The 16,164-nt window shown below is 38.6% G+C and overlaps 4 protein-coding genes across 5 annotated transcripts in view; 2 read left to right on the top strand and 2 right to left on the bottom strand.

Moving 5' to 3' along the window:
• Positions 1-3,235, bottom strand: part of LOC106094686 (synaptojanin-1) — a 78,500-nt gene extending 75,265 nt beyond the window's left edge. Inside the window, exons 1-4 of the mRNA XM_013261930.2 lie at positions 3,007-3,235; positions 2,025-2,904; positions 799-1,571; positions 84-737 (exon numbers count right to left, since the gene is read on the bottom strand). Coding sequence (XP_013117384.2) covers positions 84-737; positions 799-1,571; positions 2,025-2,697 — 2,100 coding nt within the window. The 5' untranslated portion in view covers positions 2,698-2,904; positions 3,007-3,235. The remainder of the gene's footprint in view (positions 1-83; positions 738-798; positions 1,572-2,024; positions 2,905-3,006) is intronic.
• A 717-nt stretch (positions 3,236-3,952) lies between these two features.
• On the bottom strand, positions 3,953-6,571 carry LOC106094745 (rac GTPase-activating protein 1). The gene is made up of 4 exons (XM_013261986.2): positions 6,414-6,571; positions 5,234-6,249; positions 4,373-5,175; positions 3,953-4,307 (listed from the first exon to the last, which is right to left on the bottom strand). The coding sequence occupies exons 2-4, from the start codon at positions 6,241-6,243 to the stop codon at positions 4,240-4,242; spliced, it is 1,881 nt and encodes a 626-aa protein (XP_013117440.1). The 5' UTR covers positions 6,244-6,249; positions 6,414-6,571; the 3' UTR covers positions 3,953-4,239.
• Positions 6,572-6,594: 23 nt separating this feature from the next.
• LOC131997717 (uncharacterized) lies at positions 6,595-8,267 on the top strand. The gene has a single exon (XM_059369111.1). It carries the CDS (start codon positions 6,814-6,816, stop codon positions 8,263-8,265), a length of 1,452 nt encoding a protein of 483 aa, XP_059225094.1. The 5' UTR covers positions 6,595-6,813; the 3' UTR covers positions 8,266-8,267.
• A 4,848-nt stretch (positions 8,268-13,115) lies between these two features.
• Positions 13,116-15,364, top strand: LOC106094597 (TAR DNA-binding protein 43). 2 transcript variants are annotated; one of them, XM_013261828.2, is made up of 6 exons: positions 13,116-13,452; positions 13,530-13,840; positions 13,907-14,111; positions 14,214-14,710; positions 14,773-14,902; positions 14,975-15,364. In XM_013261828.2, coding segments are annotated over exons 1-6 (1,383 nt in total). In that variant the 5' UTR covers positions 13,116-13,214; the 3' UTR covers positions 14,977-15,364. The 2 variants fall into 2 exon arrangements, with proteins under 2 accessions (XP_013117282.1, XP_013117277.1); XM_013261823.2 differs by having other exon boundaries at positions 14,773-14,919.
• Positions 15,365-16,164: the final 800 nt, after the last annotated feature.

Below are 16,164 nucleotides of genomic sequence, written 5' to 3'. Positions count from 1 at the left end.
TCGTCAGTTTGAGTTAGGGGATATCCTTCTTCGTAGGCTTTAAGCTATTTTTTAATAAAAAAAAACAAAACTATTTTACTTACCTGCGATTGCCCGGCAGCAAAATGAGCGCATACGAAGCACATTGATGTTCCGTGGAATACAAAGCGAATCGCACATGCACCTTTATTGCCAGTTGCACCACCCAAACCGGTCTTTACACAATCAATAGCAACATCTCGTACAAAGGAAGCATGTTCAGGACGTATGTAAATGTATAGGCAAACACCAACTAATTGTTGATAGGTAAGGAGAACATAATCGTTATCTCTTGATATGGTCTTTTGCAGCTCATCAGCCCAAAGTTTCGAATTTTCCGTACTAGCGGCCATAATATTACTCGCATTTAGATCGACTATTTCTTCAAAGCCAATTGCAAAGATGTCTACCGGAGCATTCTCCGAAGGATTATTGACATCGACCAAATCCTTTGAACGAGCCAAAGCATGACAGTCCAACAACCAATCGGATAAAGTGTCTTTGAAGACAATACTGCGGAAATGTTTGCCACCATTTACATTGTATGTTCCAACCGCAACGCGCACTGTCATAGGTTTGACGTATTCATTGTATCTTTTACACATTTCTCGCAAGACAGTTGTTGGAGCATGCAGCATATTCGAAGGTAACAATATTCTTGCTCGATCAGCCAACTCCGAGTTGAGAGTTGAGCCCACCAGTAAAATATCAATGGCTTCCTGCAAATAAGATGCCAATTTTCGTTTATAAACTCAAAAGCTATGTTCAATGTGGTCTCACCTGTTTCGAACTATCAAGCAAATTGTTTTGTATAGTGCGAGAGACTGATCGGGCGCCATCCATCAATTTTGATCCACCTTGTATGGCCCCCGTTCCGGCATAGATTTTACTAACTTCATTGCCATTGTTAATCCACATCTGCTTGAATATTTCATCGAATCGAGTTAAATTTTGTTTTTTCTCTCCCAAACCCAAGGCCTCAATTTGTATATTTAACGTGTCTAGGCCAAGGAACGTTTGAACACAATTTGTACGATCCAAGCAATCTAAGCAGTTTGTACGTATAACGCCAAATTGCTCACGAAGCACTTGACCGGAAGAAGCATAGAAAATACCAAAGTTTATACCAGCTGCTGTGATGCGGTCTTTGAGCTTAGATAGGGCGCCAAAGTTACCCCCACGACATTCTTGATGATAGTCAAAAATGATGTGTGGCACATCCTTGTGTGCAGACATGCCATGGTGCCGCTGAAATTCATTGCTAAGCATAGCTTCGCCCTCCTTACTGCCCACCGTCGAAGTTCCCAAAAGATTGATAATTGCCTGATAACCGTATCTTTGTTTCATCATACTCATATGTCGATCAAAGGCAGCAGCAGAAGTTTCAAAACCTCTGGAAAATTTTACTTTGTGCGAACCAACTTGTACACCTGGCTGCTCCCAAAAAAGTGGAACAGAGCCACGTGTTTGGACGAAACTGGTTACATCATTGTCTACGTAAATCACTTGCTCCGTTTCGACAAAGTTCGCCACGTGACCTTCATCGTTTGTGCCTTAAATTATTATGGTATAATAGAAGGTAAAAGATTGTTAATTCAAAAAAGAAAAGTAAATAAAAAAACAGATAAGAATTTTGCAGTTCCGCCCCATGTGATTTAATCAGATTAGGTTAATTGGAATGCCAAGCTCGAAGCCAAGGGTTAATTTGAGGTTTTTGTTTTGTAATCAAATCGGCCCTTGGACTCGATTTTTAAGTCTGATCCAAAAAAATAAAAATTAATTTTGCCCATCCAACTGCCAATGAGGAGAAACTTCCGGCATTTCAGTGAGTGCAAGTTTGAGCTAAAGGAAAATACCCCTTCTTTTTAAAGCTATTTGTACAGTTACAAGTTCTAAAACTGCAAAAAGCTTGCGATATATCACCTCATTAGTGAATTTTGGTCCACTGTGATAAAACACTTAAATTTTTAGCGACCGACCATAATTTTCTTGTTATACTAACTTACCTCTTACATTAAAACGTGTTCCTGCTCGTTCACAGCTCAAACGCGATATTATAGCCGCCCTAGCTTGCTTAGCACCGATGTACACGGTTCTCACTTCCACCGATCCACACATAACTTTCAAAAGCCATGACTGACAATCAATGCCGAATCGTAGCATATGAATATGCATCATGCGATTCCAAAAGAAACGATTATCAGTTTCAGACGTCTGGAATCGCCTTTGAGCACACAGTGTTATATCGAATTTATTCATGCTTGTAGACGTCTGATTCGTGTGGGCAAAGTAAAATGTTCCCGAATTGAGCAGCTTTCGAACTTCAGAAATTTTATCCTCATTCGGTGCAGCATTTTGCAAAGACACAAACTGTGTCTGTTGTATGCGGAAGACCTCCACATCGCCTATCTTGCCCATCGAAACACAGCCAGTGACCAGCACCAGGAACAATACCGTACTTTCTCCAGCATTTAGTTGAAGAACACCCAAACAACCGTACGCATCGCATACTTTGGTATAATTTTTGCGAATTATCTCAGTTTCCTGTTGCGATAATAGTGCAACGGCATTTGACTCCAGGAGAATGCTGTCGTTTTTATGGCGACATTCCACCAGTACACTATGTGGGGATGGGGGCAAGGATTTTTCCAAAACCTTTATTATTTTTGACATAGCCATAGCCGGGCCGGTATGTGATTTTTACTTATGTGACAAAAAGCTTTCTCCTTCTATTCGTCTGCATTCAATCAAAAATACATCGTATGTGATCTATGCAATACGATTTATGATTGACATAACATTCAAGGCTTGCAAAAATCGATAACTTTTCGTTGCAGCTTCCAATGCCTGTGCCTACTTCTAATTTCTTTCTCTTGTTGCACCAATCTGCAAATGAATTGTGTATTATAGGTGTGAATAATTTACACGATATAATTGAGCTATTGACAAAAAGTTCAAAAAAATCCTTATTTTTTAAGACTGACTGACCTTTGCTGATAAAAACGCAGTTTGCAAATTTACAATATATACACCCACTTTATTCTGCAGATATTTTCCACAAACGATCTAAGACACGTTCTATTGCAGTTTAAATTCTTCTTATTCACAGTTCCTACAGCAATGTTTTTATCAATAAAAATTATTTTAATTCTTCTTATTCTTTGAATTTATCAATTTATCATCTGTATGTATTTATATCCTATAGCCGCAACAGAGTCTGAAGCCGAGGCCATTAAGTTGAGTAAGGCGTCATGGCCGAAATTATTAACGGCGTCGATTTTGCTCTTTCAAAATTTGCGAATTGATATTCTGCAAAACAACAACAAAAATCTAATTTGATTGGCATATAACGTAATTCCAAAGAAGAAGAAGAAGTAACATCGAAATACATTTGGATTTACAATATATCTCTTTGAAAATCGTTAATCAAAGTAATAAATTTGACTTGTGTTTGCATACGTTAACATTACGTTGAGCCGACCAAATCAGCGGCGGCTAATCAACTTCCGCTCGGATTATACTGTACCGTTGTATAAATGGTTTCCATCTACAGCTGTTCGGCTGCAGTAAGTGCAGCAATTTTTGCGACTTTTGGCTGTTAAAGATATGAAAGATAACCGCAAATTTCGCTTTGCTATCAAAAAAAGAATGCAAATCTTGTTTTTGGCAGCTAAATCAAAATTACTGTATAAAACATTGAAAATGTATAGACCAAGTGCCGAAATACCGCATGCGAGATCGAGTGCGCTTTCTCATCGAATGACATTTCTTCGAGTATTTCAGGGATGTAATAAAACTTTTATACACATTTTAACGTCATATTTTATACGTATGATGATCATTTTAAACATTCACGTTTTTGATTTCACAAATTCTCGTTCAACGGTTCAACTCGTTCACGTATGCGGTATTTCGTTCCCAATGGCTAACTCAATTTATCTAAAAAAGTTATATTTGAAGAAAATTCAAGTATTTGCAAGTGATGTACATAAGTTTTTATGTATGCATGAAAATTTCAAGAATATATGTAGACCATAGAAGATTATTTCAAACGAAATAGTTAATATAATGTATATGTGATTGATATATATATATATATTGAAAAATAAAATTAAATAGTGTTCCCACAAACCAATATTCATATGAAAAATAAATCAATATTCTAATTATTAAATGTCTTCATAACATAACAAAAAATTCTTTAGTTTTTATGGTAATCCATCAATCTTTTTGAAAAGGAGGACTGCCGTAGAGCCGACGTTTCTTAAGGGTAGATTTAAGTGGAGTTGCTGAAAATATAAAACACAATTTTTAATTTATATTTGCATTTATGATGCCACACAAGTCACTGTACCATATAGTGAATAGATTGAATCCTTATTGTTATGGTTTGGGGTCTCTTTGATGGTGGAACCCATATGTTTGTTTTCTTTGTTGTCGCCTTGAGCTACATACTGGGACCAGAATACATTTGGTATTTTGAGCAAATTCAACATTACTGTATATTGTGTGTAAACCTCAGTAAATATAGCGTGCTGATCTGGATCTGGGGAAGAGTATCCCACTATCGTTGGACCAAATACTCTAGCTATATTATCTAGGGGCATTAATACCTCCCTACATTCAGCAATACGTTGAAAGTGCATAACCAGAAAGGCAAGAGTATCGCGGTTTGGTTGTGGCATTGCATCTATTGCTTTATACAGGTCCTTTTGTATGTTCTCCTCTGATGGGTTTTGTACAGCGTTACAAAAATCTTTCCACAAATTTGTGGGTATTAACGGTTCTCTCAGAGAACGAAGAAAATCTTTTATGCAACCACATAAGACGTGAACATCTATATTAGCCAAATGGGGAGTCGACTTTCCTCGGAGGAAACGTTCTTTCAAGGCTTTCACTTCTCTTTCGGATCCTGAGACACGGTAAATACCCACTTCATTTAGGCCACGAGCTTCAATTTCATTGACGCAGTGTACAATTAAGGCAGGAATCATGGGAGACACGGACGGGGCGTAATCAGCAATATGTCCCATTAGCCCCTTAATGGTAGGAGTACCTGTGGATGGCACACATGTTACAGTAACAGAAGGTCGACAATCGGTGTGACATCTAATGGGACAGTCCCGACAACGTAGACCTACTGAACCAAAACGTATTCTAAAAGGAAAAAAATATCTGTTTGAGAAAATTCGATAAAGTGTATTCATAGACTTACTTTCTTTGGCAGTGCACACATGTTTCTCCTCTTATAAATGTTTTGCTTACAAAGTTATGGGCGCGCTTTAGTGTACCCGCCGATTTTAAATGTTGAGTCATTGGCGAATCTGTATTTAAACCACCAACGGTGTTCATTCCCTGCAAATTGTGTTGTTTTAATGGGGATTTACGGGGTGTTGATGATCCAATTTCAATATCCTCCTTGTGTACATCAACGGGAACTGTTTCAATAGTGGATTCAGCACGTATAGCTCCCACACCATCTTGAGGAATTGACACTTTTGTGGTTGCGCATATACGCTCATTGCCATTTATCAAATCAATGTTGTGGTGGTTTCGTTGGCTTCCAGTCTTACTACGTCTCGTGGAACGTCTAACTGGTTGTTGTGCGGCTGGAGGTGTATTCACATTTTCATCTGATAAAAGAGTTCTTTTATTGCCAAATGCAGCGCCGTTATTTGCATTGGACTGCCTGTTTTTGTGCCAACTACGTTGCGGACGGTCCTCCAGAAAATCATCCTCAGATTGGGTTATAGAAAGATCGGAGAGAAAACTACCAGTCGAATTGATTTCGTTACCATACTTGTCCTCCAAATTGCGGTTCACTGATTTCCTCTTTCTGGGCAAAGTGTGCAAGAAGCCCAATTTATCTCTTGTTTCATTCTTAAGATTGTTTTCATGCTGCAGAAGATCAGCCACAGCAACCAACTTTCTTTCCAACTGGTCTCTGTCATGCTCTGCTTCTTTACGAGCTTTACTCTCCATCTCAAGCAAGCGCCGGGCATGAAATAACTTTGTCTCCAAATCAGCCATTGACTGCAAAGAAGCATCTAGTTCTTTTTGTATCCTCTGTGCCTCCTGGGCTCTTGAAATACACTCGATTTGCATCTTCTTTTGCAACTGCAATACTTTAAGGAGCTCTTCTTCGGCTGAACCATCTGTCAAAACCTGTATGCAGCGACGCAGGTCATCAAATGTGGCCAGTAATGACAAATTTGATGCACTCATATTTAACTAAGAAGCAAAATAAATCAAAAATTTTAATCATAAAATACGAAGTAATAAGTATGACATATATGTCACAGAAATGCAAACATGGCAGTGATATGATATGAGGCCATTTATTTTAGGACACATGGGCACATATAAAATGTGTTTTTCTAGGACATCTAACTTACCACACAAATTGCTTTTATCTTTTAAAATATGATCTATCCTTTTGTTGTTTTGTATTATAGATTTGCAAAGGAAACTCCCTTTGAAGACTATTGCTTTTATTTTTAATATTTTTTTATAATTTTAAAACTTTCCCATCTGCAAAAGGACAAAAAACCAAGCGTACTCTCGTGTATATGGGCTTGTGCCGACAACATTCTTCTGTGTTGTTGCTACTTTCGGGGTTTTTTTCATAGACTCGCGCCTATAACGGTTTTCTTTGCGGTTTTTTTTTTCTGCAATAGAGATTTTTCTTTGCTACCTGGTGGAATTTTTCTTTTTTTTTTTTTTTTTGGATTTCATTGGTGGTTTTTTCCCACTGGTTTTTTTATCGCGCGTCTACCATTTTTGCTGTAGGCGAGGATGGGTGATCGTGAGGATCCGCCCGTGGTTCCGCCTGATAGGGGCAGAACGAAGATATCCCTGGGTACCAGGGATAGAAGTCGGAGCAACAGCAGGAATAAAAAGATTCGGATGGAGGAATCTTCATCGTTAGAAAACCAGGTGAAACAGAATGCGGTCATATCACAAAACCCTGTAAACTCCCAGAATGAGGCTTCTAATGCGGTCTTGATGTATGATGCTGATCATAAGGGCCCGTATGTGGTTTATGTGGACAAGATCAATGAAGGAGACAACAGAAGTCCGATGAACACGATTTCCTTATCTCGGTTGATGGATAAAATGAATATCGTTGGTTTGATTGAAGTAAATAAAATTGGTTTTGGTCGAGCTAAGTTAGTATGCAGAAATGCTTTTTCTGCGAACAGACTAGTGTCGGATGAGCGGCTCCCAAAAGCGGGTTATCAGCCAAGAATATTACCACATTTTGTGTCGAAGATAGGCATAATTTTTGGAGTACCAACGGATATATCAGAGGAAGAATTATGCAGAAAGATAACATCAGAGAAGACGATTCTGAAAATTAATAGAGTTATGCGAACTGAAAAAGGTGAGAAATTTCCAACAATGAGAATCAAGATATTGTTCAAGGGTGTTGAAATACCAAAATCAGTTAACTTCTATCAATATTCAAAACGAGAAGTCAAACACTACATTTCTTTTGGTCAATGCTACAGATGCTATAGATTCAATCATTTTGCTCAGCATTGCAAGCAAAAGGAGGAGAATTGTAAGAAATGTTTTCATCGTCATAATGAGGAGGAACAATGTGCGCAAGAGCTGAAGTGCAACAACTGTGCAGGTGAACATGTGCCTACTGAAAGATCATGCCCTGCAAGAGAAAAGGCGTATCAAATCAAAAGAACTATGACAATAGAAAATCTGTCATACAGTGAGGCCAGAGTGAAGTATGCAGCTGTATTCTCCAATCGTTTTAGTGTGCTCAGTGAGGATATGGACAGGGAATTTCCAGATGTCAACATGAACAGAAGAAAGAAGGCAGTAAGGAGTGAAGGGGTTATAAATAATACCGCTGAATCTGCGAGACACATACACTCAGTTAGTTCCTTTGCAAAGGTTGCAAAGGTTAATGAGAACAGAGTGCGTGAGGGGGCAAATGCCTTACGAACTCAGCAGGAGCATCAGCAGGCGCTAAATGGCGAGGCCAGTTATGTGGCGCCAAATGGAGTAGCTCTTTTGCCTACTTTCGGCAAGGTATCAGAATATGAGAAGGCGTTAAGCGATATGTCGTCACAACTGGCGAATTTTGCACGGATTGGTGTCAGTGGTATAAGTAATGATCAGCGACTAATTTTGGAGGACTTACGTCAGAAGATTAACAGTCAAATGGTTAACATGGATATATACAGATTAAGGGCAAATTCTGACAGAATTGTGCCTAGTGGTATTTAGAAGAGTAATTTTTTATGAAGATACTTCAGTACAATGTACAAAGCATTAATAATAAGGAGAATAAGGACGTAATGGAACTGTTTTTTGAGAGACACAACATTGATGTAGCACTATTATCCGAGACATGGGTCAAGGACAATTCGACGACCAATATTTGTAACTACAATTTCGTGTGCAGGAATAGGGCTGACGGCCACGGAGGAGTTGGAATATATTTGAGGCGGAACATCAAATTTTGTTTAATTGGCTTTGATGGCGATTGTGAGGTGGTGGGAGTTACAACTCTTAATTTACGGCAGAATATTAATCTAGTAACCGTCTACATTCCGCCAAACTGCGGAACGAGAGACTTCAAGCGAATTGTGACATCAGTTTTTGGTACTATAAGTGGGCTCAAGAATCCGACACTTTTAACGGGCGATTTCAATGCGAAAGCTGTTTTGTGGGGTAATTCCCATACGGATAGGAATGGTGAGACTTTAAAAGGTATCATGCATACAAATGATTTTATTTGCCTGAATAATGGGGAGCCGACCTTCATGCTAAATGAGTCGGTTTGTTCTGCGATCGATGTCAGCTTTATTAATATCAACGCGTATAACACTGTTTGGAGTACCAGGAAGGAAAAAATAACGGGTAGCAATCATATTCCAATAATAATTGAAGTATTTGATCGTCATAATGTTCCGAAGAAAACGCACCGAATATGTCGGAAAAAAATTTTAAGTGGTTTGGCACAAATGAAGGTTGGAAGCAATCTAAATGAATTTGAGCAAAACATTTCTGGTGTCATAAGTAACAGCACAATTATCATCAATGCGGATAATAGATTCAAACCCAAAAGCTGGTGGGACAGTGAAACGGAGAAACTCTACAGGCTAAGGACGGCAGCTAGACTTAAGTACTTCAACTCCAGATCATATGATGAATGTGTCGCTCTAGGGGAAATTGAGAGGAAGCTTCATAGTCACATTGGAAAACGGAAGAGGGCGTGCTTCGGCAAGTTTCTAGAGGAGGTCAACAATGAAAGTTCACCAAAGGAGATGTGGTCGAAAATCAGAAATGTAAAAAAATATGGCAGACCGAAATCTATTAACAACGTTTGGAGTGAGGAGCAGAAAGAGGAATATCTCAACATCATATCTCAAACATTGAATACAAGTAGCAATCAGCCAGTTGTGGTGTTGGGCAGAACATCTGATATAAGGCCAGAATTCAGGTTTGCTAATTTCATGGAATTTTTGAAAGGAAGGGACCCTCGGTCATCTGGAGGACCTGACAGAATAACATATGATATGATAATAAATTTAAACCCTGAGGAGAAGAAAAAGTTTTTTGATACTCTGTGTGATGCTTGGAAAAGTGGGATATTTCCTGATAGTTGGAGAAATGTACGGATTTGTCCAGTTCCCAAGAAAGACAAAGATCTAACAAATATTCGGAACTATAGGCCTATAGCGTTAATGTCAGTCCCTCAGAAAATTCTGGAAGGTTTGCTAAAGCCGATCGTACGGGACCATGTTGAAGGCAATGGCGTAATTCCATCGAGGTCATATGCCTATAGGTCTGGTCGATCTACATCGCACTGTATCAATGATTTGCTGAATTCGATAGACGCTCTAAAGAGATCTGGCAGGCATGTAATGGGAGCATGTATTGACATTGAAAAAGCATATGACAATATCAATTTGACGAAGCTCACATTTAAACTATATTCCATTGGACTAAATTCACAAATAGTGTTATGGATTCATGAGGGTCTGCGTGAGAGGAGACTTAAACTTGGGAGAAGCATAGTGACAATAAATAATGGTTTAGCGCAAGGCAGCAGCCTCAGCCCTACGCTGTTCAACGTTTATACTGCCCGGCTACACGACACTGCTTCTGACAATTGCCAAGTGTTTCAATTCGCAGACGATTTTTTTATTTTATGTTGTCATAGAGACTTTGCGACTGCGAGAAATATACTAGAGAATAAAATCTGTGAATTTCAATCGAGATGTGCAGAAATTGACCTCAACTTCAATAAATCAAAGGTGAATGTTTTTCATTTTAACCGGAGACCTAGGCAACTTACCATAAAAATTGAAGGCGAGACGCTGACAGAGTCAAACTCAATAAGATATCTTGGTGTGGTGATCTCTTCAAACAGTACATGCAAGGAACACATCGATAACACAATTGGAGCAATAGATCGAAATTGCAATTTCTTACGCATTTTAAGTGGATGTAAGTTTGGTGTCAGTCCTAAGAAAGCTTTGACGTTCTATAAGGCATTTGCAAGGTCCAAGGCTGAGTATGGTGCGGCTGCCTTGGCAAATTTGACGAAGAGATCTGAATTAAGGCTCAAAGGCTGTCTCAACTTATTCTTACGAAAATCGTTGGGGTTGATTCGTTCAACACCCTTGCCTATATTATACAGTCTGGCTGCTGAGCTGCCTCCTGCATATAGATTTCAACTGATAACAGCAAAAGAAATTGCGAAATCCTTTGCTTATAATTTACCTGTGGCTGAAACATTGTTGAACAATAATAATTTGAAGACAAGCTATTATAAAGTGTTCTCGAAGTTTAGAACGATTCTTTCGGACATTGAACCCACCAGAATCAGCAGGCTACATTCGGAAAAACTATTCCTTTTCCATGATTTTTTCAAGGGCGCAGCGAGGAAAAAATCGGAGGCTAGTGCTATCATCATCAAGCAACTCATGGCGGAAAAACTTCAACAGCTGAAATCAGAGAATTTTGAAGTCTTTTTTACTGATGGATCAGTAATAAATGGTCTAACTGGAGCAGCTTTTGTGCATATTGATTCGGACACAGTTCAGTCCTATAATGTAAACAAACAGCTAACGTCGATGTCGGCAGAAGTGCTTGCTTTTATTCAAGTGGCTCGTTTTGCTGGAAATAATAACATGAGTAAGGTGGCCATATTAACTGATAGCCAAAGTGGGATTATGGCACTGCAAAGTTCTAATCATAGGAATTTCCTGATAGATGAATTCATAAATCTGATTGTCTTTGCTACGAGAGTTGAAATTCATTTCATACCTGGCCATGCTGGAATTCGCCATAACGAAATAGTGGATCAAGCAGCAAGAGATGTTACAAATGGTGGCAAATTGAGAATACGATGGCCGATTAAGGATGCTGTAGCGAGGATAAGCGATATTTTATGGAGTGAATGGTCGGAGGAGTACAATGATTTGGCAAGTAGAAGCAGCTCTCACTATTTCCGTTTATTCCCTAACCCCAGTAAGAAGACGTGGTTCAATTCCTGTGAAGAGAGTCCTCAAGATCAGAAGACTATAAACAGAATTCTAAGTAATCATTGTTTCTGTAGCAGTACCTTGGCGAAAATGCATGTGACTCCAGAGGCCAACTGTGACGTTTGTGATTTGGAGGAAACAGCTTCTCATATACTCTTTCAATGTGGCAAATACGCACTAACGAGGGCAAGATATCCTTGTTTGCAGAATATGGACACGGTGGAGGAATTTGTAAATGTCCATGGACTTGACAAGGTGTTCGAGCTAACCAGGTTTCTTAGTGAAGTGGATGTACAGCTCTGAAAAATGGGATTATTGACATAGTAGGCTTTGCCTACACAATTGGTGGTGGCGTTTTGGTTCCCCGATTGAGAGTGAATCTGGCCAAATAATTCCACTCATAAGGGTGGCAACATAAAGAAATAAAAAAAAAAAAAAAAAAAAAACCAAGCGTACACAAGAACGCGGTTGAAAATTAAAACTTGAAGACAGAGATGTTCATTGAGCAGGGTTGTATTAGATATTAGCAAATGAAATTTAATTTCGTTCCACACTGCGTTTCTGCTATAGTTTGATTAGTGATGTAGTTCTCACGTAACGCAATAATCATGTTAATATATATTTTTGATAATAACTATATGAATTGAAGTTTATTGCTAATCTATTTTAACTTTAAAAAAAGTTAACCGAAGCAGGTATTTGCTTGTTGTAAAACAGCTTAATTATCTTTTTTTTTAGTTTCTCCACTTAAATTGAATTAATTGAGTTACGTTGGCCACTAATTGGTAGTTGAACCACTGCTTACAAAATCAATGTACTTTCTCAGTATTGGCTATGGCTTTAACAAAAACTTACCTTTGCAACATCCCAATAATGAAATTAAATTTATTTGTAGATTTGTCCTTTCCTCTGCTGGAAACTCGACCAACCTTCAAAAAGACTTTACGTATTGTATTGCCATACGTAGGATAGCCACCACTTATGCGATATTTATATTGCAATTACGTTTGACTTAACCAGAACCACACAGCTTAAGGTGCCATTAGACGATAAGACATTCGACATACATAAGACAAGTCTTATGAATGCTGAAAGTGACAGCTCAGATGACATGTCTTATCGTCTAATGGCAGCTTAAAATTGGAAAATAGGTAGATTTTTCGACTTTTCGTTATCTTTTGAATGTGATAAAGCTGACTTTATAGGCTGGTTGACTTCTTTGGCTCGTCCAAAAGTCGACCTTTCCTCTTTTATAGACCTAAAATAGACGAGTTTGTTTTTGATGGGAGAAGAAAGCTGTGGGGTGAATGGGGATGACATGTTTTTCCCGCTTTTCACCACACACCTTTCCACCTCTCATTAACAAACTGGAACAAGTAGAAGAAGAAGAAACCCAAACCGAACTACAAAGAATAAAAACCAAAATTAGAAAAAAAATTAAAACACAAAAAAAATAAACTGGCTCTACTGAACAGTGTCATCCACATAGTACTGAGCCGACCTCGATTGAAAAACATTTCAGTTTTCATCGGCTTTAACAAAATCATTCAGTTTTCATCGGCTTTGACAAAAACATTTAGTTTTCATCGGCTTTGACAAAAACTAACTTACTTTTGCAACATCCCAATAATAATAAAACCAATAGATATAATTTTTTAATTTTTATCGTATTAATAAAATATGGAATTTGTTCCTGTGGTCGAAGAGGAAGGGGATGAGCCAATTGAATTGCCCACGGAAAATGATAAAAATTTACTTTTATCTACTTTGCAAGCACAATTTCCTGGTGCATCTGGTCTAAAATACATAAACGAAGAAAACAAATGCTATCGTGGAATCCGTTTAAATGATGGAAAGTTATATCCACCCAGTGAAAATGGTTGGTCAGCACACATTTATCATTGTGTTTTTCCAAAAGGTAACCAAAGCGCACTTTAATATTTACTTATACGTATTAGGTAGATGAGCACATGATGATTTTTCTTTTTGTATTAGAGAACAAAAGGAAAAGTGATGACCAGTTGGAGAACTCCACAGCCAAAACCAAACGAATGGAGTCAAGGGCACGTTGCACAGATCTAATTGTATTGGGATTGCCATGGAAAACAACAGAGGAAAGTTTACGTGCTTATTTTGAAACTTTTGGAGAGGTACTGATGGCACAAATAAAGAAAGATGTACATTCCGGACAGTCAAAAGGATTTGGGTTTGTACGATTTGGATCTTACGATGTGCAAGCACGTGTTTTATCTAATCGTCACTCGATAGACGGCCGGTGGTGTGAAGTGAAAGTACCCAATTCGAAGGTATATACATAGAATAACATATTACCATTCCACTGTTCGTTGAGGCACGCTTATGTTTCATTTTAGGGAGCTCCCAATCAAATACCCTGTAAAGTATTTGTAGGAAGATGCACAGAGGACATAACTGCAGAAGATCTAAAGGATTATTTCTCAAGATTTGGTGAAGTTACTGATGTATTTATTCCTAGACCATTCAGAGCATTTAGTTTTGTAACTTTTCTTGATCCCGAAGTTGCTTCATCGTTGTGCGGGGAGGATCATATTGTTAAGGGTAATTAAGTGGTGAAAATTATTGCAATGACTTATTGTAATAAGTAAATAAATTTTTAGATTTATTTATATAAACAATATTAAATTTTTTCTCACTTTTCAGGAGTTTCTTTACACGTCTCAAGTGCAGCTCCCAAGTATGAACACCATCGTAGTTACCACAACACAAATCCGAGAAACACACACCACAATAACAGCAATGAAAATAGCCAAAGCGGCTTGTTTAAAACGAAGGGAGGACCACCCGCAAGCAATAGTGGAAATAACTTTTTCAGCAATCCGCCTGCCAACGATGGATCAGGTATGTTGGTAGGAAGCAGTACAGGTGGGCCTGTAAGTCGCGAAAACTCTTATCAGCGAGGAGGACATAGGGGAAATTATATGATGACACAAAGTCCCAGCAACAGTAGCAACACCAGCTGCCAAAATCGACCTCTGGACATGCCAAACTTGCAAACGCTGGGTATTAACCCTCAAGGTCCCTCACAAAATATGGGAATGGGACTTAATTTAAATTCCTTACCTATGAACACAGCCATATTAGCTGCTGCACTTAATCAATTCGGTCTATTGGGCAATCAACTTCAAAATCAGGAGCAGGTAAGATACACACAATAGGTTTAAATATTTAAAATATGCTTTGAAAATGTTCTTTTCTCTAGGGTGGCAACTTTCTTTCCTGGATGGCTCATTCAAGCAGTGCTAACAATATGCTCGCAAATAATCCAAACAGGGGGCCAACAAACACCAATGGTGGAAATACCACAAATCCAACAACAGAAGCAACTAATTGTAATAATTTTGTTCAAGTAAATTTCTAAAGCATTGTGTTTGAAACTATTTTCATTTTTTTCTTTCATTCAGAATCTTAATCCCCAGGCTAATAATCCGAAATACGGCATGTGGTCGCCTTCCAAATGACTCGAACAATGACATTTCATCATATTTCATAGCATAAAGCTTCCTGTGTCGATCTGATTAGCCACCTATGTATACAGCGTGAGGAACACATTTTGTGGAGCCAAAACTTAACTGAATAAACACTTAAATTTTAAGAGAAAATTCTAATCTTAATGTATCACACACAACCATATTTATAATCCTATTCGTAGCTGATTATAAAATCCATATAAGCTATACCCTTTTTCAAGCGATATTTGCACCCATTAAGGCAATTGATTTGTGCTATATTTTAAACAATATAACGTTAAATCTTAAAATACAATAAATATTTATAAACGTCTACTATAAGTATATGTTTTGCGATTTTATTCGGATAGGAAAAGTGTAACTTGTGACTTGCTGGGTAATTTTCACCACCACACAGTAAAGGCTTTAAGAGAGGGAACAGAAAAATCGTCTTGGTACAGTTTCATCCACAAAACATAACACTAAAAATTGTAGCAATATTTTATATGAAGATAGGTAGTCAACTCTAAACAGCACATAAGTTTTTGTTGTTGTTGTTGTTGTAACTACATTTTCATAAGGAGTTGACGATCCTCTTCAAGCTCCAGTAGGTGAGCAAGCTCGTTCCGGTCCAAAGGACCGATCGTCGCGGGAACAGAGTTGCCAATGGTTATTTAAAGGCGCCAATAACTCGCCTTGTCATATCGAGCATCACAGGCACTCAGTATTTGTGCAAGATCCCGTGCCACCCGACCTCTCACTGAGACTTTTCGCTCGATACCGCTGATTGTCCGCGACTGCCGTTGCAGCTACTCCGTATGGAGCATTCCACTATCCGCAACCTCGTAACAGCACTGGACACCACACAGATCGGAGCTCAAAGTTCCAGCTTGTGTGGTTCACCCAGTTATCCCGTGCCGGGCAGCAGCTTAGCCCCATCCATTGGCAGCCGGTTGTACGTACCGGATTGACCCGATGAATTCCTTCATCGGCAAGGGCTACCGCCTCAGTGTACAACAACATCAGCAGCTTAATTAAAAAACATTTGGCATACCACATGTATGTATCATAACCGGCCGAGGTAGGTGGAGGCAGCGATCCCCGTCCAGTTACATAGGTGAGCAAATTTGTTCCGGTCTTGGGAG

The sequence above is a fragment of the Stomoxys calcitrans genome, chromosome 5 (assembly GCF_963082655.1).
Source record: "Stomoxys calcitrans chromosome 5, idStoCalc2.1, whole genome shotgun sequence".
Classification (NCBI taxonomy): domain Eukaryota; kingdom Metazoa; phylum Arthropoda; class Insecta; order Diptera; family Muscidae; genus Stomoxys; species Stomoxys calcitrans.
This window is presented reverse-complemented; position numbering and strand designations above follow the sequence as displayed.